Source organism: Halichoeres trimaculatus, unplaced genomic scaffold, assembly GCF_033239565.1.
Source record: "Halichoeres trimaculatus isolate MK-OKI-2021-1 unplaced genomic scaffold, fHalTri1.1 fHalTri1_scaffold_23, whole genome shotgun sequence".
In the NCBI taxonomy this organism is placed as follows: domain Eukaryota; kingdom Metazoa; phylum Chordata; class Actinopteri; order Labriformes; family Labridae; genus Halichoeres; species Halichoeres trimaculatus.
In genome coordinates this window covers 14,071,544-14,089,740 of record NW_027437201.1, presented here as the reverse complement: position 1 = coordinate 14,089,740, position 18,197 = coordinate 14,071,544, and the positions used below count along the sequence as shown (strand labels likewise).

General features: G+C 41.5%; 1 protein-coding gene across 2 annotated transcripts; it reads left to right on the top strand.

Moving 5' to 3' along the window:
- The first annotated feature begins 1,674 nt into the window (after positions 1–1,674).
- Positions 1,675–18,045, top strand: LOC141785637 (V-type proton ATPase 116 kDa subunit a 1-like). Of its 2 annotated transcripts, none has more exons than XM_074664079.1 (22): positions 1,675–1,776; positions 2,899–3,061; positions 3,189–3,267; positions 3,367–3,464; positions 3,605–3,733; positions 3,842–3,924; positions 4,537–4,663; positions 4,754–4,836; positions 4,956–5,049; positions 6,020–6,232; positions 6,345–6,495; positions 6,615–6,754; positions 6,837–7,000; positions 7,103–7,193; positions 7,364–7,482; positions 7,706–7,922; positions 8,849–8,956; positions 9,908–10,015; positions 10,891–10,908; positions 12,179–12,296; positions 12,405–12,576; positions 16,465–18,045. In XM_074664079.1, exons 2-22 carry the CDS (start codon positions 2,945–2,947, stop codon positions 16,556–16,558), a joined length of 2,523 nt encoding a protein of 840 aa, XP_074520180.1. In that variant the 5' UTR covers positions 1,675–1,776; positions 2,899–2,944; the 3' UTR covers positions 16,559–18,045. The 2 variants fall into 2 exon arrangements, with proteins under 2 accessions (XP_074520180.1, XP_074520179.1); XM_074664078.1 differs by having other exon boundaries at positions 9,815–10,015.
- The last annotated feature ends 152 nt before the right edge of the window (positions 18,046–18,197 follow it).

Genomic DNA, 18,197 nt, shown 5'->3' with positions numbered 1-18,197 from the left:
TATATTTGTTGGGGAAGAGTTTTCATTCTGAATGGCCACCTTAGGTGTTGTTTTTGGGGATGGGGGTGAGATTGCCAACATGTAAACTGCCATGCTCTGCAGATAGGAACTTACTTGAGCAATTCAAATAGCAATGTTTGTCACACTGGCCTGAGCTTACCTTAAACTAATGAACATTTCCACTGTTGCCACAGCAATGACATTGGTATGTAAAGAAATGTCACTATTTGTAAATGAGTTCTGGTTCTGGTTCTGACTCTGTTACTTGTTACTTGAAGTGATGCTTTCAGCCCAGCATTTTTACCTAGCAGAGGTCAAAGGTCAAGGAACACAAAGTAACTTCTTATTTTAATCCATGTGCCTCTCAGCACGCTCCTTCCCATCTTCCGCACGGCACACACATGACAATCACAAGAAACATTCGGATGCATACAAATTATAAAAACCACATGGCACCCTGGAATGAGGCAGATCTAACCATCTCCAGACATGTGTTTCTTGTAGAAATCTGCCACCGTAATTTATGTACATTAAGGGAGCTCCAAGCTACCAAAATTGCTCGTTGGCAGGCAGCCAGTGTCCTGGTTTAAACTCTGCACCCTATGCAGCGGAGAGGAGGTGAAAATGTACTCTGGCTGTTTGTCAGAGGAAAATTTCGACAGGATCTTGTTAGTTCTGACTCAACAGTTGGCCAGTTGTGGACTATTCCACCACATCTGGTAGACCTTAATCTCAGGACGCTTAGAGGAGGGGTTACAGTAGCACACCGTTGAAGGTTAAACAACTATTTATTTAGAGGCATAATTCAGTATTATATGTTGATCTAATCTTATGCACAGACTGTGAAAAGAAAGGGGATTTACATTTCAATACATGAAAAAAAAGAGAAATTTAGGTCATAAATTCTACTGGAAAAATATTTTTATCACTGTAATGTATCATATTCATTGTGTTATGCCCCTGGGTTATATACTTTGTGATTTGTTCATGCTGTGTTGTGCAACTCTGTCTCCTCCCTGGGAGTTTCCATTTGCGGGTGTGTGTCTGCTGATTAGGTGCTGATGCAAGTATTGCTTCTGACTGTCCAGCTTGGACCGAGCTGCAGCTTCTGTGTTGGAAGAAGGTCATCACTGTTTTTAAATCTCAAGTGCTGCAGCTAATAAACAATAAATCGAATTACTTAAAAAACTTCAGCAATAAACAAAAGAGAGACAATAAACCTAAAAATAAATGGTCATCATGTTGCATGTGATCTTACATAAATCTTTATAAGAAACCCTCTCTGTGAGTGAGTGAGAGTGTGTGGGTGGGGAGGAGATACACTTGTATTCATCAAGTACAACCATTAAAAAAAAAAAAAACTTTGAAGAATAAATGTTGTCATTGTGTATGGCATGTCCCAGTTTATTCACCATGTCATTGCTGGTAATCCTGGATCATCCAAGAAGTTATTCATTGGATGAACTTCTGGTCTTGATTTCCAAAATAAAATCACTAACGCCATTATACGCATCATTTTCAGCAGTATGGACCAGCAAAATCTTTTAAAACTGTATAAAAGCATAATATTGATTAATATCATTAGTAAATTTGTATGTCAGTACAAAATAGTGCGGAGCGTCCACCAAATGCATAAACTGAGCTTTTATTTCGAAGTGAATTACGTTAGTTTGTATTTCCGGGGAGCTTCTGAAACTTGACGCACCGCCCTGCTGGACCACAGCATCCAGCATCCAAAGGGGGTTCGTTTGAAAGGGGGGGCTGCTGGTCACCCAGGTGAGTGAATAAAGGCTTTGGATAATATAATTTTGCTTTCTGTTATGTGTTTTATTTAGAGAAATTTAAGCCACAGTCGTCCAAACGCTGATATTTTGTCGTGTAAGTTTCAGGGACAGTGGTAATATGACACCGTCACCTGCTTCTGTCACGATAACGGTTTATGTTACGTAACAAAATATATGCTTGTATTTGTGATGAATAAGACTCGAATATCAAAGCATTTATTCGTGTGTGTACAGAAAAGTGTCGCGTTTATATGATCGGACATGTTGGGTGTGTGAGAGGAGGAGACAGATGCTCACTCCGGGCTGTAGGCCGGACTCCAGCAGCAGCATCATGGCGTCCTTGAGCAATGAAGGGCAGAGCTGCGGAGGATGCTGCGACATCCGCGATGCTCTGCGGCTCTGCAGGCTGGCTTAGTGTCGATTTGAATACATAAATACCTTCTTTTTTTAACAGAACTACCTGAGAAATTTTATATTTTGACGTTGAGGTTAAAATGTATGTATTTGTGGGTGGTAAAGAGGCTCATTTTTAGCCAATGGGAGCCATCATTATCAGAGATTAAGCGTTATACCATTTTACCGTATTTACCAAAGAATGCGCCTGAAAATTAGGCATTTAAACGTTTTGAAACAGGCGACTTACACATTGTCAGTGATCTATTATCTACCAGTCTTTGTTAGAATGCACGGCAGAATATGTGTTAAACATGTTTTGTCTTTTTCAGTGAAAGCCACAGAGGACAGTTGTATTTAACGCAGCTCTCTACTTTTGCCACCTTACAAAGCTATCATTTAGAAATTATTGCAAGTGGCTGTTTGTTTTCGCTGTCTAGTTTAAACTATTTCCACACAGGTGATGTTTTAGCCACGGGGTTGCCAGTGCTATGTAACCCTCACATTTGCGTCCTCCTGCAAATTATGCTTAGTTTATGACAGCTGACATGAATGCTCAGGGTGAGATTATCTGCACAAATTGCCAACCTGTGATCCTTTAAAAATAATGCACTGATCCTGTAGTTGAGACTTGAATCAGACATCCTTTGTATAAATAAACAGTATATGATTTTCAGTATATTAAGTGTCTACATTAATATACTTCTTTTTCCTGTCCCAGGTGCTGTGTTTCTTTGTGGTAGCTGAGGCAGACTGAGGCTTTCATCATGGGGGAACTGTTCAGGAGCGAGGAGATGACCCTGGCCCAGCTCTTTCTCCAGTCAGAGGCAGCCTACTGCTGCGTCAGTGAGCTGGGAGAACTGGGCATGGTCCAGTTCAGAGATGTGGGTTCATTATTCATGTTCCTCTTCAGCTGAATTTTAAACATTTGAGTTTGTTTCTTGAGTTTTAGCGACTCGGTTTTTTTTGCTATACTTTATAATAACAGTGTCATTTCTTTCTCAACCACAGCTGAATCCAGATGTAAACGTGTTCCAGCGCAAGTTTGTGAATGAAGTGAGAAGATGTGAGGAGATGGACAGGAAACTCAGTAAGGAATAATAGATTTTTTTTAATTTTCTTTTCACTGAAAAATACTGACAAACAAATTCAAATCGGGAAGGTATTAATTGTTTCCTGTGCTGAACAGGGTTTGTGGAGAAAGAGATCAAGAAAGCAAGCATCCCAACTGTGGACACTGGGGAGAATCCAGAGGTGCCTTTCCCAAGGGACATGATTGATCTTGAGGTAATTCATCATCACACAAGGAGGAAAATAAAATACCGTGTGAGACTATGCTTAACACCAAGTCCTGAAGAAGCAGTTAAAACAGTCTTTTGAAGAAAAAATGTATAACAGTCAGCCTAACAGCAGATTGTGACCAACAGGCTACATTTGAGAAGCTGGAGAATGAGCTGAAGGAGATCAACACCAACCAGGAAGCCCTGAAGAAGAACTTCCTGGAGCTGACAGAGCTCAAACACATCCTCCGCCGCACACAGCAGTTCTTTGATGAGGTTTGCTTATTTTGGCCTCTCAGACCCATGCACACTCACTGAAAATCACAATGGATAATTGATCTATTTTTGTAAATAAAGCAAGGGTCCTTCTGATTTCTTGGACAGATGGAGGATCCCAACCTGCTGGAGGAGTCATCAGCTCTTATGGAGGGTGGTGAGGGGGGCCGTGGAGCCCCACTGAGACTGGGGTAAGTTCTGATGCCTGCACCAGTTCTCATTTCAACTTAATTCAGGTGATTTGGTAAACATTGAAATATGATCTGTACAGGAAAACATGTTAATGTGATCAATATGAGCCCTTTACCACTTGTGGCAAAATTATTACTGTGGTCAGTATATTTTTCCTGATTTATAGTCCCCCAGAGGACGATATCTTCATATTGAAAGAAAAAATATCTGTATAACTAAAAAAATCACACAATCACTTAAAAAGGCAAGCCTTGTGAGTTTCATCCGTTTACAAACCAAAAGAAGGACACAATTCCTTGAAATGTATTCATCATCAGGATTGTAAGGTGTATGTGTTTGTCACTATTTATAGTGAAACAAAGGAGAGACCCTAGAACGAAAGTGGTTTGATAAACAAGACAAGAGGTAAACAATCACTTCAACAAGAGCTAAAGTCCAACGCAGTACCCACTAAACTTAGAGAGAAAACACAAAAACTAACAGTGGAAACATACAAAACTAGATGCACGTAGGGAGGAATAGCTACAAAATAAAACAGGAAACACTTCAAAATCCATGGCAGTTATCTTCTTTGACTGACTCGGAGCACCTCTGTGTTTGTGTCTGTGCAGGTTTGTGGCTGGAGTGATTAGCAGGGAGAGGATTCCAACCTTTGAGAGGATGCTGTGGAGGGTGTGTCGTGGTAACGTCTTCTTAAGGAAGGCAGAGATTGAGGACCCTCTGGAGGACCCCACCACAGTAAGCAAACATGAAATATAACCACAAATAAGGAATTTACTGCCTTACAGAAACATACATGACGCTTAATTTCTCTTTTTTTCACAACAGGGAGACCAGGTCCACAAGTCTGTGTTCATCATCTTCTTTCAAGGTGACCAGCTGAAGAACAGGGTGAAGAAGATCTGCGAGGGGTGAGTTTTACAATATACAGAATCAAATCACTGTGGGAAAGTGCATGAAAGAGAAATGAAAAAGAGGTATGTGATGGTTTTGACGTCATGAGTTGATTCTGTTGGATGTTTGTGTCCAGGTTCCGTGCCTCTCTCTACCCGTGTCCAGAGACCCCACAGGAGAGGAAGGAGATGCTGGCTGGAGTCAACAGCCGCATTGATGATCTGCAGATGGTATGTTTGTTACTGTGACGAATTTCTGATCACAGACACATTTCAAACAAATCAAGTGAGGTTTATAAAATTAGAAAAAATACAAAGCCAGGATCAGTTTCCAGAGAGGTCGCCAAATTGTGTTGCTTTCCTACAGCATGGAAGTGTCTGATACCTGTGCTGCAGCTTTGCTCTGTTTCTGTATCATGTTTTTGGTCTCACAGAGAGTATTCCAGAAGCTGCTCATCTTGCGTGCCTGATTTAATTACCTTCAAATTTTATAACAAACACTAACTGTGGGCTGTGTTTATAAATGTCCACACAGTGTTGCGTCATCAGCTCCTGCAGCCTCGTCATGACTTGTGAAGTTTATGGTCAAATCCTGCTCATTGCTTTGGCTTGAGCAGAGCAGTTCTGTTTTTAAATTATTCAAAGGGGACATTGTGCACTTTGTTACAATGCTTCTCAATAATACAAAAAAAGCACTCTGCACGACAGGAAGTCTGTGTTCAGGGTCAGTTTTCCTCAGTATAATTTATTTCTAATCAAATTACAATGGCTCAAACGTTACTGGGAGTCCAAGTTCTTATCTGTGAAAGACCTTTGTCCTGGCTCATAGTGTTGTGGTTCCCCAAAGTTTGCCCTTATTAAGCCTGGAAAAAAGCCCTGGTTCTGCCTGAGAGGTCTGCTGGAGTCTGAGCCTGCCAACCAGATGTAATGAATTACACTCGACTACAATGGAGTATTTTACTCAGGTTTACAAAGAAACTGCATTTCAGTGCATAAACATGTACTGAGTCTGCGTGCCACCATAGCACGGTTACTCCACTTCTCAAAGATGCTAACATGTATGCATACATGACAAATGTTTCTGATTTGATGTGTATGTAAACTTAATCTCCAACAGAAATGTAGGTAAAGTATGAAAATCCAGACAGAAAGAAGAGAAAGAAAGTTTTTTAATGATTAATTCATCATTCTGCGTCTGTAGGTCCTGAATCAAACCGAGGACCACCGTCAGCGAGTGCTGCAGGCTGCCTCAAAGACAATGCGAGTTTGGTTCATCAAAGTGAGGAAGATGAAGGCCATCTATCACACACTGAACCTGTGCAACATCGACGTCACCCAGAAGTGTCTCATCGCTGAGGTTTGGTGTCCCGTCTCAGACCTGGACTCCATCCAGTTTGCTCTGCGCAGAGGGACGGTGAGTTTCTGTGTCAGACTTTTTATTCCTAAGGTGATAGCAGCCCTTTTTTCTTGCTAGAGATTGCTCCAACGCTGCATGTGACTGACAAACAGAGTGTTTCATTTCACAGGAGAGAAGCGGCTCCACCGTGCCATCCATCCTCAACAGGATGCAGACCAAACAAACTCCACCAACCTTCAACAAGACCAACAAGTTCACATCAGGCTTTCAGAACATTGTTGACGCCTACGGCATTGGGAACTACAGAGAAATCAATCCAGGTTATCTTAAACATTACTCTCTCATGTCTCTCAGGCTTTTCTGTGTGGAAGTAAATGATAATATAGAGGCTGTTTGAGTCGTTTTTGTCATGTGAAACTCTTTCTCTGATGTGTTACAGCACCATACACCATCATTACTTTCCCGTTCCTGTTTGCCGTGATGTTTGGTGACTTGGGTCACGGCCTGCTGATGACCTGTGCTGCCCTCTATCTGGTCATCCGTGAGAGTCGCCTTGTTGCCCAGAAGAGTGACAACGAGGTGCATGTGGATACAGACACTTAAATAACACAGACACTATCCTTGTGCCCAAATAACAAATCATTGTTACGAATCTCTACAGATGTTTAACATGGTGTTTGCTGGTCGATACATCATCCTCCTGATGGGGATATTCTCCATGTACACTGGTCTCATATACAACGACTGCTTCTCCAAATCCCTGAACATGTTCGGCTCTGGATGGAGCGTCAGACCCATGTTTGGGTCCAAAGGAGCCAACTGGTCGTAAGTCTGTCTCTGACATGAGTCTTCTACAAGAAATTCAAAGTGCCTTTCATGTATAATTTGAAATAATGTGTGCACTAATTTTCTGCTGCACTTTCATAGATTTGACACACTTGAGGGGAATGCAGTTCTTCAGCTGGATCCAGCTGTCCCTGGTGTCTTCAATGGACCTTATCCACTTGGAATTGATCCGGTAAAACCTTTCCTCACAAAAATCTCTGAATAAGTAGCTTGAAATATTTCCTCAGGTGCACCTTGGAGATATATTTGAAATGTTAAATCAAAAATCAATATGTTTATCTACATTTTTGCCACACTTCTGGAGATGTTAAGTATTCAACCTTTTTTGTGTCATCTCTGCAGATCTGGAACGTGGCCACCAACAAGCTGACCTTCCTGAACTCATTCAAAATGAAGATGTCTGTGATCCTTGGTGTCATTCACATGATCTTCGGTGTGTCTCTCAGTCTCTTCAACCACTTGTAAGTACTAAATGTACACACCTCATGAAGTATCAGTATGTGTTTTCTGAATACCACATGAAATATTTAACGACCTTCACTTGTACAAATGGAGCACAATCCTTCACAGTCTTACCTTAACTTTGTCTTCTTCATACTATCAAGACTGCATGTTAACACTTGTCAACACAATAGAGTAGTAACTAGCCCTCTCTGTGCGGTTGACGGATGATCTGCTCTGCAGGTACTTCAAGAAGCCCCTGAACATCTTCCTGGGCTTCATCCCAGAGATCGTCTTCATGTCCAGCCTGTTTGGATACCTCGTCCTCTTAGTCTTCTACAAGTGGACAGCCTATGATGCTTACACCTCCAGGGATGCTCCCAGTCTGCTAATCCACTTCATCAACATGTGTCTGTTCAACTACAGTGACCCCACTAACAAGCCCCTCTACGCAGGACAGGTGCACCCTCCCTCATCCTCCCTGCTGCCTCTCCCTTCTTCTTGCCCCCTCCTCTAACACTTGGTTTACCCTGAGTAAGGGTTAACAGTGAACAAATCCACTATAGTGACTATAAATAGTGTGCTTTTTCTAGTCAGAGCAGCAGCAATATACCTAGCAGGGATTTTTTGATGCTTCTGTTGACGTTATTCCTCCTGATAGAGACAGGATGCCAGGTCATTAAGTTACAGGACAAACTTTTAAACCCTTGGAGCCCCCCTTATTATGTCAAACAGGCACAACTGCAATAGAAGTGAAGCCAATCTGGCTTCTGCTGTTGTTTTTGGAAGACCTTTTGCAGCAAGACTTCTGCTAGTTATCAGAGTACCACAATCAAAGAACAAAACTTAGGTTATTGTCTTATAACGTCATCTTTTGAATACAACAACTTTTTCTGTTACAGGTTTTAACAAGCTGTGCCTGTGGGGTATTCAGCTCCTTACCCAGCCCTCTCTTTCTTATCATGTGAGATGGGCTGTCTGTTCTCGATTTTAATTTTGAAAGGATTTTGTTCTCTACTCGTTTGGCGAGTACTTTGAGAAACCTTTGACTTTATCAACACCTTATCAGAGGTTTTCATTATGTTGTTTCTGTTGCCCAGCCCCTATCAGGAGCTGGTATTTTACTCTTTCTGTTACAGAGTCAGGAATGTAAAAGTCAGCCAAAGGGAGGTCCAGCATTCGCTGTAGTTAGTAGTCTGTTCACCTTGTTGCCAGATGAAGGTCAAGATTGAAACCATAGAAATACTCACACAGGAAGAGTCCTCTCCAGCTGCCAGTGTCAGAAACAATCAGCTGTTTTCTCTTCTTGCAGTTAGAAGTAGCATCTTCTGACCTCTGCTGCACATCACCAACACCGTCTTAACCTCTCTCTGTTTAAATCTGTAGATGGGGATCCAGGTTTTGTTGGTGCTGATTGCCCTTGCATGTGTTCCCTGTATGCTGGTTGTGAAAACTATGGTGCTTCGGCGTCAGCACCTGTGGAAAATGCACCTGGTATGTGACTCCGACCCCACCTTTAACCTTATTTCCTCATCTGATGTGGAATAATTATAACCTTTTTTCTCACTTCTATTCTGCCATTCATTTCAATGCACATTGTACTGTGTAATGTGGTTGGTTGTGTTACCATGAAAAATGCTTAAAGCCAGCCTTAGAGACGCTATTTTGATGGAAAACATTCAGGAAATTCAAGCTGAGGGCACCTTAAAAGTTTTTAAGTCTACATATTATAATCCAACACACTTGGGATACACTGAAATAAACATAATAGATAAGAATGAAGTATATTGGATGAGTTGGCTTGCAGCCCACATTACCCAAAATGCTGTCTTACACATAAAAAGAACAAACAACTATAACAAAAAGTAACACTGTTTTGATCTTAGTCCCATCCCACATATCACTGTTTTGCTGATGGCTTTTCACTTCAGATAACTATTCAGATGTCTTTAGTTTGTGATTTTAGGTAAGCAGGTCCAGAGAGGCTCTCAAAATAAAGCTTTCTAAGGAACATCTCATGTTCTAAGAGTTATAGTCATTCCCAGTAATAAACTTGCAGTTAACAGTATGAAAAGGTTTCAGCAAAGCACTTTTGATTGGCGAAGTTTCCAAAGTGACAACATTGTTTCACACTAGAAGCCTGAAAAGGAACATATTTGATTGAATGAGCCATTGGTTCAGTCACCATCCAAAATGATTTAAATATTCATGGCATTGATTCTTTTATTCAATAAGCGATAATGAATATTGGTTTGCCTGGTGTCCCTCACTCAAAGAATGAAAGTAAAAAGAAAGCGTTCAGTCTAAGGCTTGCTTTAAGCTAGACACAGCTCTTGTGGCTTTTGTATCTAGTCCCAGAAGAGGGAAGAAACCCCTGCAGAGAATCTAGAGCAGTCTTTAGAGCAAACAGGCGTGTCCTCATCATGCACCGGACTCACCCAACAGGGCACGCAGAAGTTCGGAGGGGTGCGAGTGGGCAACGGACCCACGGAGGATGAGGCTGGCATTATGGACCACGACCATCTCTCCCAGCATTCAGAGGAAGGAGATGAGGTGAGCCAGCACAGTTTGTGATACAGTAATGCTATGATGTTTTTGATCCACTACAAAGGTTAGGTTCAGCTCACTGCAGTTTCAGCTTCAGAAAATAGAAACTGTCTTCATGTCGGTCAGTTTACCAACACTCTTTACACTGCCTCCATATCAGAGACACTTTTCCTCTGCTTAGTATCAGGAGATCTGGGTAATGGGATGTGGGCACAGCAGTGTGCAGGGAGAGTGCCAGAGCAGGCCTGGAGAGGAACAGATAAGAGATGGATTTTCCATTTCAGAAACATAAACAGAGAGGTGTTTTTCATGAGAAACAGCAAGTGGAATTCCTGAAAATACCACCCAGTTTTTTTTCTGTGACTCATAGTTTTGGTGTCTCCCAGGTGTCCTTCATAATAAATCTCTCAGTGTTTATTCTCTGATAACAAATTGCATAACTGTGATGAGATAGGGCTGCTTTATTTCAACATTATTTCAGGGATATGATACTTCACATAGACATAAGCTTTCAACGGGGGTATGGAATGTGATAGTGCAAAATGTATGGGACTATAATGTGAATTAGGCTGTAAAACATACAGAAAGTGTTGTTCAGGTAGAGTGATATTTTATTTGGCTTAAGTTTGTTGTATGTTGTCAGAATTGCACTTGCGTCAGAGTTTCCTGGCAGTGCTGGTTAGTTAAGAAGTTAAACTTTTGGTGATGTTGCTGCAGTGAATAGGTTTTTGAGATATGGGGTGTTTAGAGCTCTGCTTAATCCTTAGACTTAGACTTGGACTTTGATTTGTCAGAAAAACTGCCAAGTCTTCAGTTCAGAAAGTGCGATAATGCAGTTCCTAAATACAGCCACTAACCTTTAACCTTCATTTACTTTAAAGCACGCAGAGGAGGAGCCGGTAAGAAACCATGTTTGATGTCATCTTAGCATGTCTGGATGCTGCCTTGCCTTTTCTGTTTATGAATTGAGTAGAACAAGGTGGTTTTATATGTTTAACTGTGGTTGGTCTGTCCAAACCTCTTGTGATCCTGACTGTTCACACTCTAGAACGAGGCATGTAAATGTGTGGGTTTGTGAAGGTGTGTGTTTGTGTTTGTGAAAGAGAAATGTTTATTTTACTTTTTTAAGTCTAATTTTACCATGTTTTGAAACTGTGAAATGTAAAATTGTCTTTTGCAATGTTCTGATTCAAAGACTTTAATTGCAAAGTGTTGAAAGTTAAATCATTGTGGTCCTTGAATTCCTTCTCAATTCACAAAGGTTGTTAGATATATCAGGTATCAAACCTCAGTCTTCTCTGTCTGTGCTCATAGACAGAATCTTTTTCATCTCTGGCTCTTTAAACTGTACAACACAACATTTCTAATCAGAGCTCGCCTGTGTATGTTTTGCCATTACAGCATGCTAGCCGGTGTTGTTTTTATTAGCCGCTCCGTCCAAGAGCCTTTGAATTGGAACAATAAGTGCTACTTCCATGAACTCTATTTCATGGGTCCAAGGACAAAAGACAAGCATGGAAAGAGGAAACCAGACCAGTGCCAAGCCAAACCATACAAGAACAGTGGAGAGCAATAGGCTCCCATGTTTCCCCCTCCCTGCCCATTACATACAGGAAAGGCTAGTTTTGCCTCAGGAAGGAGAGGACGGAGGAACGCTGTTGACTTTACAATACACAAACATGTTACTGCTGTGTGATCTGCAGAGGAAAAAGACGAAACAGACTCAGAGTACCCAGACGTTTCATCCTTTGTTGTCTGTCCGATCTTTGTTACATGCTTAGGTGGGGGGTCAAAGGTCAAAGTTGTCACTCATTAAGATGATGGAAGCTTCATTACTCGGACTTTCCAGAGTTCAGGTCATTCTGACACCTTCATTGTTATTGCTGGACACAGTGTGAATCGCAGAGCTGGGTGTTGATCATCTCAGGGTGTAAAATAGAGATGGTTTGTTTTACTTGCCTCAGTCTAGCTGTGATGACTCATGCTGGTGTTATGCAATGTATATTTCAGTTCAATCCAAATTAAGTAAGGCAGAGTGAAGACAATCAGGATAATTCAGAACATTGAAGCCTCTCTTTTTCAGTTCTTATCCCAGTTCAGGATGTAAAAAAAAAAAAAAAAAGAAAATACAACCACACCGTGTGAATTTACCATCTTGTCTTTCCACAGTTTGACTTTGGTGACGTTGCTGTGCACCAAGCCATTCACACCATAGAATACTGCCTGGGGTGCATTTCCAACACAGCTTCATACCTGCGTCTGTGGGCCCTCAGCTTGGCTCATGCACGTGAGTACAAGTGTGCAAAAACACACCCTAGTATAAATATCCTTTAAGTTTCCAACTTTAATATACTCTAGTATAACTTTGTAAATGTTATTTTGGGTTCATGTGCAGAGCTGTCAGAAGTTCTCTGGTCCATGGTGATGCACCTGGGTCTGGCTTCCCGGAGCGGAGGCGGGTTCTTTGGCCTGACAATCATCTTCTCAGCCTTTGCCACCCTTACTGTTGCTATCCTGCTCGTCATGGAGGGGCTGTCGGCTTTCCTGCATGCCCTACGTCTGCACTGGTAAAAGACTCAAAGAGACGCAGTCACTCATTCACGCACACATGCAGCCCTCATGCTCACATCTTAATATATGAAGATTTACTTTCCGTGCGTGCACACTTCATATGAAGAAGGAAAACACCCTCATATGGTCACACAATGAATCCCACATTGAGAGAAAGCATGCATCCACTGAGCAGCCATTCTCCAACCAAACCTGCAGCTTCAGACATGTTTTTCCAGCACATGAAACATAACGAATACAAAATGCTCGACCAAACTGTCAGCACACAGGACTCCAGATAACCCGCACCCTCAAGTGCTATCGCCTCCTAGCACCACCTCAACACTGCTGATCCATTCTGCACAGATGTAAACTTCACTGACACGCAGGGAAGTCAATCATTATTGGGTATACAAGACGTTATCCAGGGTAGGGAGGCATGGATTATCAAAAGCACACTGAGAAGAGGGGCAGTTAGTGTGTGGCGTATGTATGATGCGTATGTATACATCACTGTCTTCTTGCAATGTTTTGAGGTCTGGGCTCAGATAGCTATGAGGAAGAGGTGATGGTGAGGGTAATGATGATTTATGTCAACTCCTCCAAGAGGGAAACATCCCCTTAAGTATGTAGTAGATAATAATATACATCCCAAAGTTTAGAAGCTCACAAAAGGAATTTCCTCTGACCTGTGGGTCAGAAACTTTGTTGGCAGAACAAGCTAAGTTCAAAAGTGGAACCATGACTATGTATACCAACATTAATGCCAATATCAAATATTTAATCTACATATGAAGCAGGTCAGTGTGAAATCTTCTGTTGTTTCTACTAAATTCAAGTAGATTTTGGGTATAGTAGCAATGAAAAATGTCTTGAAACAGGCAGAAATCTCAAACAGAGGCTGTAAACAAGGAGAACGGCCCTCTGAAGAACTAAAGAGACAAAGGGAGAAAGCTAAGAGAGACAAAAAACAAACAACAGGAGCTAATAAGAGAAGAAAACACAGTAACTTTCAGGATTTAGCTCAAAGGATCTTCCTCCAAAATTTTCAGATTGTTCCACAGGCGAGGGCCCTGGTAGCGCTGCCTCCCATGTTACTTTTGGAGACCTAAGTAAACTTGTATTCTGAAAGTATTTTGGGAAAATCAGCATTATGAACAGTGTGAGCTCAGTTAGCAGCTACTCCAGCTGTATTCACTGTGAAAAATATTCTGTCAGACACATGGTGCAGCATGTCTTGCTGTGACACAAGTACCAGGCTGCTGAAAATCAATCAGATTCCTCTTCCTGGAAACACCAAGCATCATTTTTACAGTTCTGATGTATTTATCAGTTCGCTGAACAAGTGTTCTGTGTTTACAACTTTGGGCCTGAGATGAGTAAGCAAAGAGAGGAGGAGTGAGATTTTATTAGTACAGAGGTATCCTGCTTTGCTCAGGCCTGACTGCTTTAAGTAGTTTGAAGTACAAGCCGTCCGTACGTACGTCCTCAGTCTGCCTGTCCTCAGTCTGTCTCTTCTCCTGTAAACTAATGGAAAATGATCTGACTACCTTTCAAATATGAGCCCAGCTGTTTCTTATCCAGACCGTGTTGTTCTTCAAAGGAACCTACAGTATGTGTTGTATGGTCCCACCTCTCTGCAGAGGGCTGGCTGTATGTTCCAGGCAAGAGGTTGTGTTGTACCAGGCTTTGATGCAGTGCAGATGATCACAGAAGAAGCTTGAATCAGCTGTGTAGATCCAGAGACGGTATTACAACAGGCTGAGCAGATGGACCCTTAGATATATTTTATTAGCTTCCAAAATAAGTCATTTAAGGCTGAGGTGCTAATGCAATCATTCAGACATTCAACAGCTCTTTTACTCAGTCGTGTGTAGCTGTGTGAGTGTAAAGAACTTTGACAACAAAGCAGCAGCGTGACGGCTCAACAAGTCTCCGCTAAGGTTAAAAAGAGTAGAAGAGTATTTTCACAGAGGAGAGTGAATGGAAGCGTTCAAAGTAAACTGCAGTCAATCTCGACCCCCTGCTCTACTGTCCACTCTTCACACACACATGCTGATGAGTTATCTGCACTCACAGTCACACACACCAGAGCAAGCGGAGTGTAGTGTGTGCTAGGTACGAGCTTTTTTTTCCACCTCCACAGCTGTGTGGAGAAACACATGAGTGGGTTTCTCTCCTCTCTTTGAGCGTTGCCCTCTCACTGCTCGGCAGGCCAAATATTTGCCACGGCCGGGAGACATTCCTGGGCACTCCCCGTGTTCGCTGAGGCCAGGAACCAGCAGGAAGTGAGAATCTGCTCATTGTTTTCCTCCTAAATGAAGACATCAGAGGTTGTCATGTTTTAGAATTACAGCATCTTAACTGTGTGCGTATAGTGTGTTAAGGGAAAAATAGAGGAGACATGAAAATATGAGGAGCAGGTCATCAGGGATAAAGTCTGTCTTGTTTTCTAGTCCTGGTTTGCTTTGAATCTCAGTGCATAGTGATGATCCAGCTGAGGGTCATCACATCATAAAAAGTCACTTCTTGTATCCAGCTGGCTGACCGTTTTGTGTATTTTGAAACTAGCAACCACTTTTCTTCCATTTTTAGAACTCGTACAGTTATTAAAACTGATGTCAGCTGATGTAATTGAGATATTTTGGTTTCAAATGTCCCTTCAGCATTGTGCATGTGTTCTTCCTCTGCAGTGATCCAAACCTTTAGGTATCCCAGATTTGTTTTCCAAAATTGATTAATTCCAGCTCATAGTTGTTGGAAAAGCTCATTTACAGCTTATGATAAGTTTTCCTGAACAAGCACGCAGCACACAGTATCATTGAGGATATGAGGGGAGGTGTCAGATACCGGCTGGTCTGGATCTCAGCAGCCATATTTGGTCACATAACCCTCTGAGCTTGTACAGAGCATTAGACTATTTCTCATAAAGGACCAGCTCCCACGATTCATTTCTACAAACTGATGTCACTTCTCTGCATCTTGGAACTTTTGAGTTAATGTAATGTGTAAATTGATAAAGTTATCATCATATAGCATATTGTCAGACTGTTTTTTACACCTGTTGGGATAGGGCAGCTCTGGTGTGAGGCCCATAGATTCTTGTTTAGATACTCTGCAGTAAGCAAGTTTTGGTGTGATACAAGAGGATTCAAGCTCCAATCACAGTCCAAGAATTTACTCAGATAATGAGAAAAGTGCAATTTAATGCATTACAATATAGTTTGACATTGGAAAGAGATACTCATGTGTGATTCACCCATGGAGACATTTGATAACTGATGCATGTTGATTTCATTCCAAAACTGCATCCACACATCTCTCTGTCTTCGACTTTCAGAACAGGCCTTAAAAAAGTCATTAATAAGAGGATCTAATAAATCATATATGATAACAAATATATAAATAAGTTGCTCATCACTATAATTTTCAAAGTCCAAAAGGTGAAAGTCTTCAGATTTGTTAATCAGTCTCTGAAATTCCTTCTTCTCCGAGCAGACGTTGCTGTGTTGTGTGGGAGGATTTTACTTTGACTTACTTTATTGGAATGTGCCCTGCCTTAAAAACAATGCAGCCAAAAGATTTTATCAACCTGGGTTTGTTTCAGCCTGACAAATATTAGAATCATGTCAACAAATCTTTGATACCGCAGTGAAGCATTTCAAGCCCAACACATGAACTTGGTTTAGGTGAACTTGAAGGCTGTTTTCTCATCTTGGTTCATTTAAACTTGATTTTTTTCCCCACATTCATGTGTTAATTCTCATCATTACTGCTGTGATCTTCAGCTGTGATTCATGTTGTTAACTAAGACAGAATTCTCCTCCTCTCTTCACCCTGGTTGAATATTCTCTGTGTTAGCTGTCTGATGTACTGATGTCTCTCTTCTTGTCATCTTTCTTCAGGGTGGAGTTCCAGAACAAGTTCTACTCTGGTCAGGGATTCAAGTTCATCCCTTTCTCATTTGAGAGCATCCTGGAGGGCAGATTTGACGAGTGATCACGTCCCAGCCCTAAGCTCTCCTCTCCTCAGTGTTCGTGTTTGTGTGTGTGTGCATGAGCCAAGTGCATCCCTCTTACACCCTCTAGTGGCCATTTGTGAAACTGTTATTGTGTGTGAGCTATACTGTAGTCCTTGTAGAGGGTTTTTCCACTTCACATGTGCCAAGCTGTACTCATACTGGAGCTTCTATTTCCTCGGCACTGTATCACCACTGTGCTGTACTGGGTTTATTTACACCTCTTCTGCCAGCTTTCCTTCTAACATATCCATCCCTGAATGCAGCTGGCACAGTCTGTGTTCGTATACATCTTGTATGTATCAAGATGGAAAGTAGAAGAAGAAAATGGTGATGGCATTGTGAGTGTAAAACCAGAGCCCCACTGTATTTAACGTGAAGTCGTCTCCTGATTTTTCCATATTCATATTTCATAAAAGTATGCATTTCTTCACTTGACCAACTGCATTACACTATGAGAAGTATAGAAAGTAACTAAAAGGGTTTGTCAGCTTGTCTCCATGTGAAAACTCAGTTTACATCCTGGTAGAATCTTCTGTGGAAGTTTCATCTGCAACTCTTTCACAGTGTTCCACCCAGAACAGGAGGAAAGATGCAAATCTCAGCCCTAACAGGAGTCACCACTTTGAGGCTCCTTTCCAAGAGTGTGCAGTTTAGCGAAGGTAAGGGATATTTTGCAGGCCTTATCAGTGCGCTCAGGTTATGTTTGGTACAGTTAAGTACAGTTTGTTGCAGTGTGGATGTAGAAAAACCTTCAAACCTTCGAACCTTATCAGGCTCATGATAAACACTATCAGAGTTACTTTCATATCTCCTGCAGAATCAGAGAATAAACAGCCAACTGAAAAATCTCAGTGTTTAGTTAAAGCTGTTACTACATTCCACTTCATGTAGGTGGTTAGGTGTTGTAAGCGCAGATATAACCTGTCATGTTACAGATATGTGTTTGGATGGTACAGATGTGTTAATTTGTGATTTTCTGACAGTGTTATATAGAACAGAGATCAGAGCTGTTCTGGTGCCTCTTTAGACATTCGCAGCCTCCTAATGATGAGATGGAAACCTGTTTTTCTCTGTGCTGTACTGTGTCACCTCTGTGCTCATCCTGTGTGAATTATTGTTGTGAACCAGTTCAAGAACTCAACAGAAACTCCTTGAATATCTAAGAGTCAGATGTGTTCAGACATTCCCAGCTGCCCAGAAATGTAGGAGTTGTCTGTGACACACATCTGACTCATCATATCAGAGCTTTAATTCAGGAATATATGTGCAATATCTCCAACAAGGGTGGAATTTGAGTTGTACTGAAAGATAATCGAATAATAAAAGCTACAGATAATGTTTATAAAGTGTTAAGATGAAGTCTGAAACCTCTAAACAACACACAGCTGGTGTTCGTCAGTGACTGGTGATGTGGAAGTTGATGTGTTTGTGATCAACAAAACAATAAAACTATGAGATTACCCTGTGTCCTGTGCTTTGTTTTGTACCTCTCTGGGAAAAGTAGATTCTTTCTGCAGTTGATGCCAAACGTTAACACTGACCATAGAGGGCGCTGCTGTCTCTGTAAAAAAAACAGGATAGAGACAGAAAGCCCACAAGATAAGACTTAATATTTAA